The 13,125-nt window shown below is 48.2% G+C and overlaps 6 protein-coding genes across 6 annotated transcripts; 3 read left to right on the forward strand and 3 right to left on the reverse strand. All coding sequences in view use genetic code 12, as the record gives it.

The window, feature by feature from the left end:
- Positions 1-464: 464 nt before the first annotated feature.
- Positions 465-1,463, reverse strand: TDH3 (glyceraldehyde-3-phosphate dehydrogenase (phosphorylating); the record flags this gene model as incomplete). The annotated part of the gene is made up of 1 exon (XM_025481792.1): positions 465-1,463. One exon carries the CDS (start codon positions 1,461-1,463, stop codon positions 465-467), a length of 999 nt encoding a protein of 332 aa, XP_025336410.1.
- A 1,997-nt stretch (positions 1,464-3,460) lies between these two features.
- PMT2 (dolichyl-phosphate-mannose-protein mannosyltransferase) lies at positions 3,461-5,728 on the forward strand (the record flags this gene model as incomplete). The annotated part of the gene is made up of 1 exon (XM_025481793.1): positions 3,461-5,728. The coding sequence occupies one exon, from the start codon at positions 3,461-3,463 to the stop codon at positions 5,726-5,728; it is 2,268 nt and encodes a 755-aa protein (XP_025336411.1).
- Positions 5,729-5,888: 160 nt separating this feature from the next.
- On the forward strand, positions 5,889-6,479 carry ISA2 (Isa2p; the record flags this gene model as incomplete). The annotated part of the gene is made up of 1 exon (XM_025481794.1): positions 5,889-6,479. One exon carries the CDS (start codon positions 5,889-5,891, stop codon positions 6,477-6,479), a length of 591 nt encoding a protein of 196 aa, XP_025336412.1.
- A 129-nt stretch (positions 6,480-6,608) lies between these two features.
- Positions 6,609-8,486, reverse strand: TPD3 (protein phosphatase 2A structural subunit; the record flags this gene model as incomplete). The annotated part of the gene is made up of 1 exon (XM_025481795.1): positions 6,609-8,486. One exon carries the CDS (start codon positions 8,484-8,486, stop codon positions 6,609-6,611), a length of 1,878 nt encoding a protein of 625 aa, XP_025336413.1.
- Positions 8,487-9,728: 1,242 nt separating this feature from the next.
- Positions 9,729-10,691, forward strand: CXQ87_003315 (putative phosphomutase; the record flags this gene model as incomplete). The annotated part of the gene is made up of 1 exon (XM_025481796.1): positions 9,729-10,691. One exon carries the CDS (start codon positions 9,729-9,731, stop codon positions 10,689-10,691), a length of 963 nt encoding a protein of 320 aa, XP_025336414.1.
- A 779-nt stretch (positions 10,692-11,470) lies between these two features.
- On the reverse strand, positions 11,471-12,631 carry FCR1 (Fcr1p; the record flags this gene model as incomplete). The annotated part of the gene is made up of 1 exon (XM_025481797.1): positions 11,471-12,631. The coding sequence occupies one exon, from the start codon at positions 12,629-12,631 to the stop codon at positions 11,471-11,473; it is 1,161 nt and encodes a 386-aa protein (XP_025336415.1).
- Positions 12,632-13,125: the final 494 nt, after the last annotated feature.

The raw sequence follows: 13,125 nt of genomic DNA on the forward strand, positions 1-13,125 counted from the left end.
TTGGTACTATAGTCTGCCGTGGTGGTATGAATCGTGGTGGTAAGAATATGTCTTAAACGCATCTTTATGTGAGGCTTTGAATAAAAGGCGATGGGTTGAGCAGGTCATCGTGAGATTCGTCAACATAAATTTTATTCAGTTGATGAGTAGTTTGGGAGTCATTGTTGTTATTTATTCATATCAAATATGGTGGCATGTCGAAAAATATTTATTGGTATGTCTGACAATGATTCGAGGGGGCAGAATAATGTAAGTCTGCCTTCAGTATGAGGCGATTCAAAAGGGGAGGTTTCGGAGGTAATGAGCTTATAAGCATGACAGTCGATTTAAAAGCTTATGCCAAAATTACACATTCTTGATACTACATTGCTTTGCAATACTGCGTTCATTCTAGTAATCACATTGTTTACTATCACAAGGGCCAGTTACAAGGGGCATCGAGTCCCTCACAACTTCGTGGATAGCTAATTCTTAGCAACGTGCTCCAACAAGTCGACGACTCTGGTGGAGTAACCGAACTCGTTGTCGTACCAAGAGATCAACTTGACGAAAGTTGGGGACAACAAGATACCGGCCTTCTGGTCGAAGATGGAGGAGAGGTTGGAGCCCAAGAAGTCGGTGGAGACGACAGCGTCCTCGGTGTAACCCAAGACACCCTTCAACTCACCCTCGGAGGCCTTCTTGATGGCAGCGGAGATCTCCTCGTAGGTGGCAGATTTCTTCAATCTGACGGTCAAGTCAACGACGGAAACGTCGACGGTTGGCACTCTCAAGGACATACCGGTCAACTTACCGTTCAACTCTGGGATGACCTTACCGACGGCCTTAGCGGCACCGGTGGAGGATGGGATGATGTTACCGGAAGCGGTTCTACCACCTCTCCAGTCCTTGTGGGATGGACCGTCAACGGTCTTCTGGGTGGCGGTGATAGAGTGGACGGTGGTCATCAAACCCTCCTCAATACCGAAGTTGTCGTGGACAACCTTGGCCAATGGGGCCAAACAGTTGGTGGTACAAGAGGCGTTGGAAACAATGTTCTCACCGTTGTACTTGTTCTCGTTGACACCGACAACGAACATTGGGGCGTCAGCAGAAGGAGCAGTGATGATGACCTTCTTGGCACCACCGTCAATGTGCTTCTGGGCACCCTCGAGCTTGGTGAAGACACCAGTGGACTCAATGACGTAGTCGACACCAGCCTTACCCCATGGGATGGAAGCTGGGTCCTTCTCACCGAAAACCTGGATCTTGTGGCCGTCAATGACCAAGCTGTCACCGTCGGTCTTGACCTCACCGTTGTACTGACCGTGGGTGGAGTCGTACTTGAACATGTAAGAAGCGTAGTCAGGAGCAATGAAAGGGTCGTTGACAGCAACGACGTTGATGTCCTTTCTGGAGAGGGCGACTCTCAAAACGAGACGACCAATTCTGCCGAAACCGTTGATACCGATGTTGATAGCCATTGTGCAAATAAGTTAATTTGTGGAGGTGTGAAAATCAAAGAATTCTCGCAGGGTGGGAAAACGTATGCTCTTATATATCCCGCACCGCCGGGGCAGTCTGCTCCATAGGCGTACTGCACAATGTGCCGGGGCCTGCCACCACCTGGACACTGCAATTCCCACTGGCCAGATGCCGAAGCAACTATATGGTGCACGGGCCTGGGCACCGTTGCTCCAGCAAACACCCTAGTGGTGACTGGTGAATGTTGGAAAATTTGGCTTTGGTTTTGCTGCAAAACTCTGGGGCCTACGCCTCCGGCATTTGGGTTCTAGTTTCCCCAGACCCGGACGAGTGGGTGCCCGGCCGTACACGGAACCGGCCGAGGTCGTTGGCGCGGACCCTAGCAATGCTCATGTGAGAGTCAGGTTGCTGATCTGACGGCTAGGTGCATGGCAGGTAGTTTAGGGGCCTACAAATAGAAGGGTCATTTTGATTTGAATTGACTGGCTCAGAATGCTTTCGAAACACCTTTGTGAAAAAAGTGGGGCCAGAGCCTGCACCGGGCGTAATTTTCCAAATCTCGTGGTTCTAAGACACCGTGGGCGGCTGCGAAATCACAGTGGAGGTTGCGGTGGTTTTGGGACTCTTTCCGGGGAATCCGGTGTTTGGAGTTTTAGAAACGCAATTGTGATGTCTGGTGAGGAACGCGTGTGGGAAAGTTCGGAGCAATTTGGGAAGGGTGATTCTCACACCTTTAGGGTTAGGGCTTCAAGCGCATGGTGCCTGAAGTTTAAGGTTTGTAATTAATTGTGGGGTGGGCAAGCAGTGCCGGAGATTCTTTGCCGCAGATATCTTCTCTTTGCCGTATCTCCCTTTTTTTCGCCGTAGATCTCTTCTGTTCTACTTTCAATAAGCAACCTGAAAGTCAGTCCGTGCTAATGGGGGCTAGAGTTTGGGGCTTCGTTGCTCGGTTTTTAGCACGGCGACTGAAGTTGAGTGTAACTCGCAGCATGCGTGTACCCGAGAACTGTAGAATATTTGATCTAATTGGAGAATTGATCTTCCATTGCAGTAATCGAATCGAAGCTTTGGTGGAGGGACTGGCTGTTGTGAGATCCCGCTTTGGGAGGTACAAGCCATCAGATCTAAGAATTCCGCACGGCAATTGATGCCTGTAAAGAATGTGTTACGTAGGCGACGTTGGATTGATACAAAAGAAGTATAGCCGTTGCATCACTAACGTGCTTTCTTGAAAGCTGTTCTCACTGTTTCACCTATGTCAACGAAATACGAATGGCTCACCTCATGCGCATACACTGAGTTGAAAGCACTCTCTCTCTTTTGTAGCTGGTTGGCTCAATCACTTACATGTTCTAGGTAACGTATGGACACTAACACGGCTGACCCCAATCTCATCCTTATTGGTCAAAAAGAAGCATTACACTTCTTTCATCTTGTAAAACGATAAGTAATTTCAACAATTCAATCACTCAAATCGCCAAACAACCTTTTCACACCATCTGCCAGGTCGATCCGATGACCTGTACCGGTATCAGCGAGGTGGATTTCGCAGCCATGCACACACAAGCGGGCACGGAGTGGCCTCAGCACTGAAGCCACATTTTCAGTCAAGACCGCATTGTTCTAATGTTTTCAAAATTGTACACCCCTCTTCCCATTTCAAAATCCAAAAACTTCGTAGCTTTGCTTTTCGCTACTGTGCTTCGAGAATCTCGAGGCTCTTGGCGGTGGACCACAAAGCCGATATCGTTTTTCGCAGCCACCACAGAAGTCACCAAAAACGCCATCGAAGATCAATTTTTTATAGGAGACTTTCTTGTATCTAAGTGATCAACATGAATGACCAATTTATTCGTCTTTTTGACTTCTCCACCGCCAGCTTTACCCCCACTCCCGTCCATGTCTCCATCGGCTGTTTAGAGCCACCTGCATATCCACGCTCCGCGTGTTTTAACACGTATGAATTTTCAGAGAAAGTATCAACTTTAGTTCTACGATGTCTGCTTCGGGTGTCAACGTGGACCTGAGCTCGAAAGCTCGGTTGAGAAAATCACAGAAGTCGCCGCTGTCGCCCTTAAAGAATGAGACTACCGACGATGTGGACTCTGCTGAGGCCAAATACGAAGAGTCCACCTCCTCCGCTTTGCTCAAATTGGAGAAGTGGTTGGCTCCTCTCACCTTTACCGTTTTGTCCTTCCTTTTGAGAGCTTACAGAATCTCCGTCAACAACCACGTCGTTTGGGATGAGGCCCATTTCGGTAAGTTTGGCTCGTACTACTTGAGACACGAGTTCTACCACGACGTGCACCCTCCCTTGGGTAAGATGCTTGTGGGTCTTTCTGGCTACATTGCCGGCTACAACGGCTCTTGGGATTTCCCATCTGGTGAGCTTTACCCAGACTACATTGACTACACCAAAATGAGACTCTTCCAGGTGTTGTTCTCCGGCTTGTGTGCCCCTGTGGCTTACTTCACCTGTAAGGAGATCGGCTTTTCCATCTTGTCGACCTGGCTTTTCACAACCATGGTCACTTTTGAATTGTCTTACGTTACCTTGGGTAAGTTCATTTTGCTTGACTCCCCTCTCTTGTTCTTCACCACTGCTACCGTCTTGGCTTTCTCCCGCTTCAACAACTTCAATAACCGTCCTCAGGAGTTCACCAGAAAATGGTGGAAGTGGCTTTTGATCACTGGTGTGTGCATTGGTTGCACCATGTCCACCAAGATGGTGGGTTTGTTTGTCACCACCCTTGTTGGTATCTACACCGTGGTTGACTTGTGGAACAAGTTTGGTGACAGAACTATTACCTGGAAGAAGTACTTCTACCACTGGCTCGCCAGAATCTTGGCTTTGATCATTGTGCCATTCTGCGTCTTCTTGGTCTCCTTCAAGGTTCATTTTGACCTCTTGTACAAGTCTGGTACCGGTGATGCTAACATGTCTTCCTTGTTCCAAGCCAACTTGAAGAACAGTGATGTTGGTGGCGGTCCAAGAGATGTTACTATTGGCCACTCCTATGTGACCCTCAAGAACCAGGGCTTGACCGGTGGTTTGTTGCACTCCCATGTCCAGACCTTCCCAGAGGGTTCCAAGCAGCAGCAGGTCACTACCTACTCTCACAAGGACTCCAACAACAACTGGATTTTCCAGAGACCTCGTGGTGCTCCATACTACGAGCCTGAGACCGACAAGAACCCTGAGTACGTCATTGACGGTATGACTGTCAGACTTATGCACCCAATGACTGGTAGAAACTTGCACACCCACGAGATTGCTGCTCCTGTCAGTAAGTCCGAGTTCGAGGTTGCCGGTTACGGTAACTTGACTATTGGTGACCTCAAGGACAACTGGGTTGTTGAGATCATGGAGTCCTTCGGTAAGGAGGACTCCTTGAAGTTGCACCCATTGACTACTTCCTTCAGATTGAAGAGTGCTGCTTTGGGCTGCTACTTGGGTGTTCCAGGTAACTCTTTGCCTCAGTGGGGTTTCAGACAAGGTGAAGTTGTCTGTTTCAAGAACCCATTCCGTAAGGACAAGAGAACCTGGTGGAACATTGAGAACAACAGAAACGAGATTTTGCCAAACGCTCCAGAGGACTTCAAGTTGCCTCGTACAAACTTTTTCAAGGACTTTATTCAGCTCAACTTGGCCATGATGGCAACCAACAATGCTTTGGTTCCTGACAGCGACAAGCAGGACGACTTGGCCTCCAAGTTCTGGCAATGGCCAACCTTGCACGCTGGTATCAGAATGTGCTCTTGGGCCTCTGATAAGGTCAAGTATTTCTTGATTGGCTCCCCTGCCACTACTTGGCCATCCACTTTTGCTGTCGTTTTGTTCTGCTTCGTCACCTTGTACCACTTGATCAGATGGCAGAGACAAATCAATGATTTCCAGGACCCACACAAGCTCAAGACCTTCTTGATGGGTGGTATTTACCCAATGTTCGGCTGGGGTTTGCACTACATGCCTTTCGTCATCATGGGCAGAGTCACATACGTCCATCACTACTTGCCTGCATTGTACTTCGCTATGTTGGTCTTTGTCTATGAGATCGATGCTTTCACTGCTCCTTTGAAGCGTTCTTCGACTCCCGCTGGCCGTGCTGCTTACCTCGGTATCTACATTGGTTTGTACGTATTGGTCATTGGTACTTTCTGGTACTTCAGATGGATCGCATTCGGTATGGAAGGCCCTAAGGAGAACTGGAAGCACTTGGACCTTTTGCCCTCCTGGAAGGTGGCTAACGACAACTATGTCTAAGTACCCTCATGACCATGCACGACAAACGAACTATGTCTCTTGTATACAACAAATCCATACAGTTAGGATTCCCCATACAAACGGAGTCCTGCAGATAAATAAAGCGTTCTCACTAGCCATTTATAAGCCTACTATAGTAAGAGTCAGCAAGTGCAACACCATGTTTTCAAGATATATCAGAACTGTCCTACCGCTGGCCAGGCAGTTGACCAGATTACCCGCCAGAAGACTTCCACTCTACACAACAAGGCTATATTCTACTGAGCCTGCTAAAAGCCTCAAGTCATCTACATTCTCACTACCGAAGGATACACCTCCTGAACTTGAGGATTTCAAGTTGACAAAACTTATTTCAGGCACAAGTGGGTTGAGAATAGCTATCACTGATCGTGCTAAGGATAAGTTGGTCCAGATTGCTAAGGATGACAACAACCCAGATTCGGCATTAAGGATTAAGGTGGAGAGTGGCGGATGTCATGGATTCCAATATAACCTCGACTTGACTAATCTTTCCGAAGAACTTGAGAAAGAGAGTGATCTCTTGGTATTTGAGAGAGAAGATGCCAAAGCAGCCAAGGTAATCTTTGATGAATCGTCATTGGAGATTTTACAAGATTCAAGGATAGACTTCACGACGGAACTTATCGGCACTTCTTTCAAAGTGACAGACTCTCCGTACACTTCTACGTCCTGTGGATGTGGAGCATCGTTCGACTTTGATTTCGACAAATTGCATGCTGCCAAGGGCTAAGTATATATTCTGCATTACATTCCGTATCGGTCATAGAGCAAAATAGGGGGTCCTTTAAATACAGTGACTACGTGTAGAGTGACGTCTTCATTATATTTCATCGTTACTGAGTTGTGAGTGCTGTGCACATCAAGCTGTCAATTCCTTGATGCTATCAAGGCTCTTCTGGCCATAGTACCTGACGTCAACGTCGGAGTCATTGACAAGGACATTGACATTTGGAACAATCTCTGTCTCAATCACCTTATTCTTCTCCGCATAGTCGCTCTTTGCCAAAGCCTCAGCAGCAACCAAGTAGGACTTGGCCACATTGAAGCGGAGGTTAGGCACAGGGTCGGCGATCAACAGGTGGATAAATGGTAGGATCTTCTTCGTGATGACGGATGGTTCGAGCTCGGGGGTCAATTTGGTGATGGCAAAAAGACAGGTGATTCTGATGATGAAGCTTGAAAAGTTAACTGGCTCTTTGTCCACATCTTCATCGCCAATCTTTTCGTCTCTGATATTGAGAAGATGCGTGATAATCAGCACCTCCGCCCACTGTGAGCCAAAGATGGTTGTGAGGTCTTTAAGATTGTTCACAGCAGCGTCTCTGACAGCGAAAACTGGGTCCCACAACCAGGACGTACAAAGAGTCAACAACTCCTTGTTGAAGAACTCGACGCCAAGTTGAGTGGCCAACTTGGGAATATATTCGATGATTGCCAAACGAACTCTCCACTTTCCGTCCTGTGCCAATTCAGTGATGGCAGGCAATAAATTAGTAGACAACAATTGGATGCCAATGGTCTCGTTCACCACAGACAAATTAGAAATGATGTTGAGTCTCACGTCAGGAAATTCGTCCTTCAACATAGCCAAGAAGATTGGGAGTAACTTCTCGGTTGTAGATTGCTTGGACAAAATTGGAGAAAGGCCGGTCACAGTAGATGCCAATGATGCTCTGACGTTCTCGTGTGGGTCCTGAGACAACTCATCAACGACGGGAATGATCTTAGACTCGATGATGCTTGGGTCTCTGAGTAACTTACAGAAGTCTGGTAGTTGTTTCGCGATAGCCTTTCTGACTTCGCCCTCGTTATCCTTCATCAAACCAATGAATGGGTCGATAAGGCGCAACAAGTCTGCCTCGGACTCCTTGAAGTTGTTGGCGATGTTCGAAAACTTGTCAGCGGCAGCATAACGCACTCTCCAACTATCATCCTTGATCAATTTCAATGCGCTTACCAAGCAGTCAGAGTTGTGTGAGGTGTCTTGGATGAAGTAGAAATACTCAAGGATGGCCACCAACACATCAATACTCAACAACTTCACGGAATCCTGAGCATCGTTAATTAAGTGATGGAACATCTTGCTGATAATCTCCAAGTCATTGTCGTCAACCTTCTTAGACGAGGCCGGGTTTTCTTTGGAGTATTCCGTGAGCTTGTCGATGATTGCTGGCAAATGCTTTGCGGCAGAACGTCTGACCATTGGTGAGTCATCACTAACCAAGGAGTTGTAGAGCATCAACAACTCTCTTCTCAATGGAGCGTCGACCCTGACAATGACAGATTTGTAAAGACCACACGAGGCCACCTTCTTGGAAAACCAGTCGCCCTGCGACAAGGAGCGAATCAACTCCAAAAAGAGGCTGTTGAGCTCATCATCCGTCAATTCGGGAGCGATTTTGTTCAATGACTCAACAGCAGTGTCTCTGACGATTGGCTCTTCCATGGCGCCCAAAATAGCCAAGATATGAATCAATGGTTCGGCGTTCTGATGGCCACCAACAAGGGGGACAAAATCACCGAGCTTTTCAGCCAACACTGCAAAGACTTCCTCTTCATCGTCTTGTGCAACGTCGTTCAAGAATGGGAGTAGCTCGTGCAAGGTTCTTTCGGGACCCAATGCTATGGCGATCAGATCAAGTTTTTGCATGGCCTCGACACGGTTTGAGACATCGTCATGCTTCAACTCGTCCATTAGCAATGCTAACGGATAAAAGTCATCGTTGAATTCCTCCATTTTGAGGGCGTTTGGGCTGTTTCTCGCAAGGCTATGGGGTCTCGTTTAGGGGGTTGGACAAATAACACTTGGCAATTCGGCAGATGCTAATGGCTGTGATGTGAACTCTGTTCAGAGAGACTTGCGTTTGTGTTAAATGAAGGTCAGTGGTGGTTGTGCAAGACTTACTGGTCAGTATAGAGAGGTCGGTTGATTTATGTGGTGTTGTCGACGGCATATGGTGCTGTACACGACCCTTGGAAATCCAAGCCACAAAGGCATAGTGGGTAAAATTGACTTGATAATTCAGTTTCAAGGTATTACTTAGCTAGATGAGAGAGAAAAATTCTGAAAGAACTCGTTTTAATCTTAAATAGTGACGGTTCTTTGGTGTGAGGCTAAAACTTCAAATGACGTTTTTTCGCAGTCCACAATGAACAGCATCGAACTCTCAAGGTGCCGTCCAAATGAAGGAACGTTCAATTGGCTACAAAAAGGCGGAATGGGTTTTAAAACAAATGGAAAATGTAGTAGGTGTCAGAGGTAATTAAGCTAGCTCGAAAATGACGGAGTTTGTCAACTGTTCTTTTTAAAAGTTGAATTTGTATTTTGGCCTTGGGTTCCCGATTTGACGGGGAAGTTGCAAACTTCGCATTGTTCATGTCCCGTCAACGAATACGGGAACCTCTACGAAAATAGTGGCGGCATTAAATCAAATTTTTATATCAAGAGACAGAACTTTGAGGGCGAAAATCGTTAAGGGCGAAGATCATTGAGCTTATTCATCAAAATGATAAAAGTACATGATGTTCTTTGATGAATTGCCCGCCCTAGAGAACAGCTACAAGTTATAAGACAAACCTACGTGTTGCGCATTCTTTTCCACATCCAAGCTTTGACATCATCAGACTACCTATTGAAAATCAGATTTGGGGTTCAAATTGCCAAAACTTAAGTCATTCTTTGAAGATCTGCTTAGCAGCATAGTACCATGTGCTTCAGAGGCCATCAGAGTCCTTCAGCCGATTCCACATTCACGATTCAACAGAAACACAAAATCTCAAACTTTATCTCTCGTCTTCAAAAGTATCAATCCAATTTGCAGACAACTCAACAATACCACGGAAAATTTGCAAATCCCAGAGCACAATGTGGCCCAGGTGTTTGCCGGCGCGGCGGGATTTCGCACCCATTTTGAGCAACAACTCCATGATCTTGTGGTTCTCGCTATTTCCTCTAAGCTATCTTTTCTACTACTTCACAATGTCGACAGTGCCAGACGGAATCGATGTTTACAATTCCACCATCAGGGAGGAGGACAGAAACTCCTACAAGAACGCCTTGGCTGAAAAAGGTGATTGGAATCACTGGTCGTTTGAAGTTGTGGACGGGTACTTCAAGCAGCTGTTGCCCGAGACAGACGAAACCACATTCGACTACTTCAAAGAAAATTTTGGGCGCATGAAATCATGGGAGAAGATCTTTGAGGAGCTTGATGAGCTCAATGAAAAGGCTGACGACTCCACTGCCTATAAGCTCTTCTTCCTTGGCCGTCACGGTCAAGGCTACCACAACTTGGCCAACTTGAAGTATGGCGAGAAGGAGTGGAATAGACACTGGCTGCGTGTCTGTGGCGACGATGAGATGACGTGGGCGCCTGATCCCGAGCTCACGGAATTGGGTCTTGCTCAGGCCAAGGACAACCGCAACCAGGTTGGCATTGAGCTCAAGGACAAGATGAGATTGCCCACCAAGTTCTTTTCTTCTCCGTTCAGCCGGTCTGTTGACACGCTCATTGGTACGTGGCAAGACCACGTGGTTCTCGAGGACGTCAAGCCATTGATCAAGGAGGACTTTAGAGAGACGATAGGCATCCATATCTGTGACAAGAGATCACCACGTAGCGTGATTGAGGAGAAGTACGCCAAGAAAGGCTTTGTCATTGAGGATGGTTTCGTCGAGGAAGATATTTATTTCAAGAACGACTATAGAGAGAAGGTGTGGGAGCAGGCGTTGCGCATGAACCGGCTGTTCAACTACATTTTCGACAACACAGACAAGAAGAAGGATCTGTTCGTGAGTGTCACGTCCCACTCGGGCTCGATCAGAACTCAATTGTTGGTTTTGGGCCACCGTGCTTTTGCCATTGGCACCGGTGGTATGATTCCAGTGTTGGTGAAGGCCACCAAGTTGGAGTCCGAAGGATTGACCAAAATCATCACATAAGAGGCTGGTGCTGGCGGTAGTCTACATACGAAAGGATACTATTCTTTGAGCACTCGTTGTAGCAAGTAGGCCTTGGCAGCATGGTCCACCGGATGGAAGGCCAGGGGGTTAGGATCGCAAGCAACCATACTCGTAGGGAGACTCCGAAGATAAATCTGTACCGTTTGCTATTTTTGATCTGAGGGTCCACTGCGAAAACGCTAAGTGATGCAAGGACCCGGTGTGAAACTGAAGCAGGAACAGGGCATCGAATCGCAAAAGAGACATTCTTGGGGTAGCGAAATACAGCGTCAACTGCCGAGCTCCCGTCAGACAAGTCACCCTGTCAGCATCGGCCAATTTATTCTCTGTCTCAGAGTTTTTGAAAAAAATTAATTAAAAACCGCAAGATAGCCTTGCCCTCAGGAGCCTCATAAGATGGTCCCTGCAATGTTCGGGGCTTAGCAACGGTGAACTAAACATGGGGAGTCAGGGTAGTTGCTGCACCGGCGGTAAACTGAAAATGTATGGTATTTCTGTGATGTTTGCTTGCTACAAGGAAGGGCACGTGGCGTTTGCAGAGATTTGTGAAAAGGTCTATTAGTTTCGGGTAATGAATATACTGATGGGTGTGTGAGAATTACCATATGTGGCTGCAGTAGAAGCGGCCGGCGCAGGCGCTTTGCAGCTTGCTTTTGCAACTCTGAGCGAACCGCGCACTAGCAAACCTCACTTAGTGTTAGATACATGGGCATAATATACAGTTAGGCAAGCCATGTAAAACAGTAGGCACACACGGTTCAAGCCAGCAGTTCGCCCGCAGAGCCGGGTTTCAAGCTGGCGAATCTCCACGCATCGTCAAGGTCTGAGAAAGGCGTGTCGTCCATGGGGAAGGCTGAGAACTCATCCACCTCGGGCAGATGAAGACCAGCGGCGTATGGGGAGATCACGAGAGACGCATCGGAGGATGTATTCTGGCGAGTGGGGAAATGCTGTGTTTTGATCTCGTTACGAGCTCTGGGGTCACTGGCGCCCATGTTGCCACTGGCGGTATTGTGACTGTTGAGAGAGGCGTGTCTACGGAGACCTTGCGAAGACACAAAGGGAATGGTAGGGTCGCTACTGTTCAGGAACAGCGTCGATGGGGTCATAACGTGCAGAGGAAGGCCTGGAGAAGTAGGCCCAATGTCGTGGGATTCGAGCCTAGCCGCCAACAGCGCTAACAGCAGCAGCAGGCTGGCGGCCTCGTGCGAGGCGATCATTTGCCCGGTGGGCCGATTCATCATCTCTGATCTCGAGAATATGGGGCTCGTGTCTTGCCGAAAAAGGCTCGGGGTGTTGTTGCTGTTGGTACTGTAGCCAGCCAACGAAACAGCGTCCATGTTGAACTGCTCGGTGATGGAGGGAGGGTGCTGTTGTAGATGGGAGCCACGGCGTGAACTCACAGATCGGCCTGAGCGGTCCAGCGCCAGGCGGGAGTGGCTGACTCTTTTGTGGCCCGAGGCGGCTGGGTTGTCGTGGTCGAGGCCAGTGACAAAATCTTCTTCTTCGGCACTCAAGACCTCGTGCGGGTCCAAGTCCCACTCCATGGGCATGTTTTCGAGAATGCCATGCTCGGCAATCAAGTGGTTCACCACATCATTGATGGGCACCGAATGCTCCATTTCTTCATGCTTGGCCTTCTCCATGAGCTGGCTGAGCCAGGGAAAGTGGGGCTCCAGGAGACGCACAATCTGTTCGAGCAGCCGTGTGAGAAGCTCGACCCTGGTTTCGAGAAGCTCCACATATCCAGGGGGGTGGGACTTTTCTTTCTTGCGCTTATCACTGTAAGCACAAATTCTGTTGTCGGCAATGCACCGCAGGCAGGGCTTGCGGCCGTCACATTTCGTTTTCTTTATACGGCACGAATCACAGGCCTTGCCTGCTCGCTTCTTGCGGTGGTGGTGGTCTGGTGAAGACATGGCATAACACTGTTCAAGTGGGGAACATATATCAGGGTAGCTGGGGTCTTGATCTGTTGCTTCCTGGAGGTTTTGAAATAACTTCTACAAGCGGCGCAGAGGAACGGCTGCAGTTATATACTCTTGCCTGGGCTTCGGTACAGTAGTCCTGGTTAGGCTAATGTCCGAAGCAAAGCGGTAAACGCTGCTGCAAATCCTGCGGGTGCACGTCAAAGCGATCACAGATGTTCTCACCGGCCGGAACCACCAAATACCCGAAATCGTGTCTCGTCAAACACGCCGAGAAATTTTTTCGTATTGTTGGGGGAAGTTGACATGGGGGAAGATTCCGCCGGAGCCTTGTCTTAGCAAGGGCGAGCCCAGCCGTTTTTCCCTTTTCCGCTGTAATTGCCGGTGCAGCATGACTAGAAATAGCGCAGCATCGGCAAGAATCGCGAACTCCCGGATACCAGCCGATGCTTGGAGCAATACCCTGCGTCGGCGCTGCAAAAGGT

The sequence above is a fragment of the Candidozyma duobushaemuli genome (assembly GCF_002926085.2).
Source record: "Candidozyma duobushaemuli strain B09383 chromosome Unknown C_B09383, whole genome shotgun sequence".
Classification (NCBI taxonomy): Eukaryota; Fungi; Ascomycota; class Pichiomycetes; order Serinales; family Metschnikowiaceae; genus Candidozyma; species Candidozyma duobushaemuli.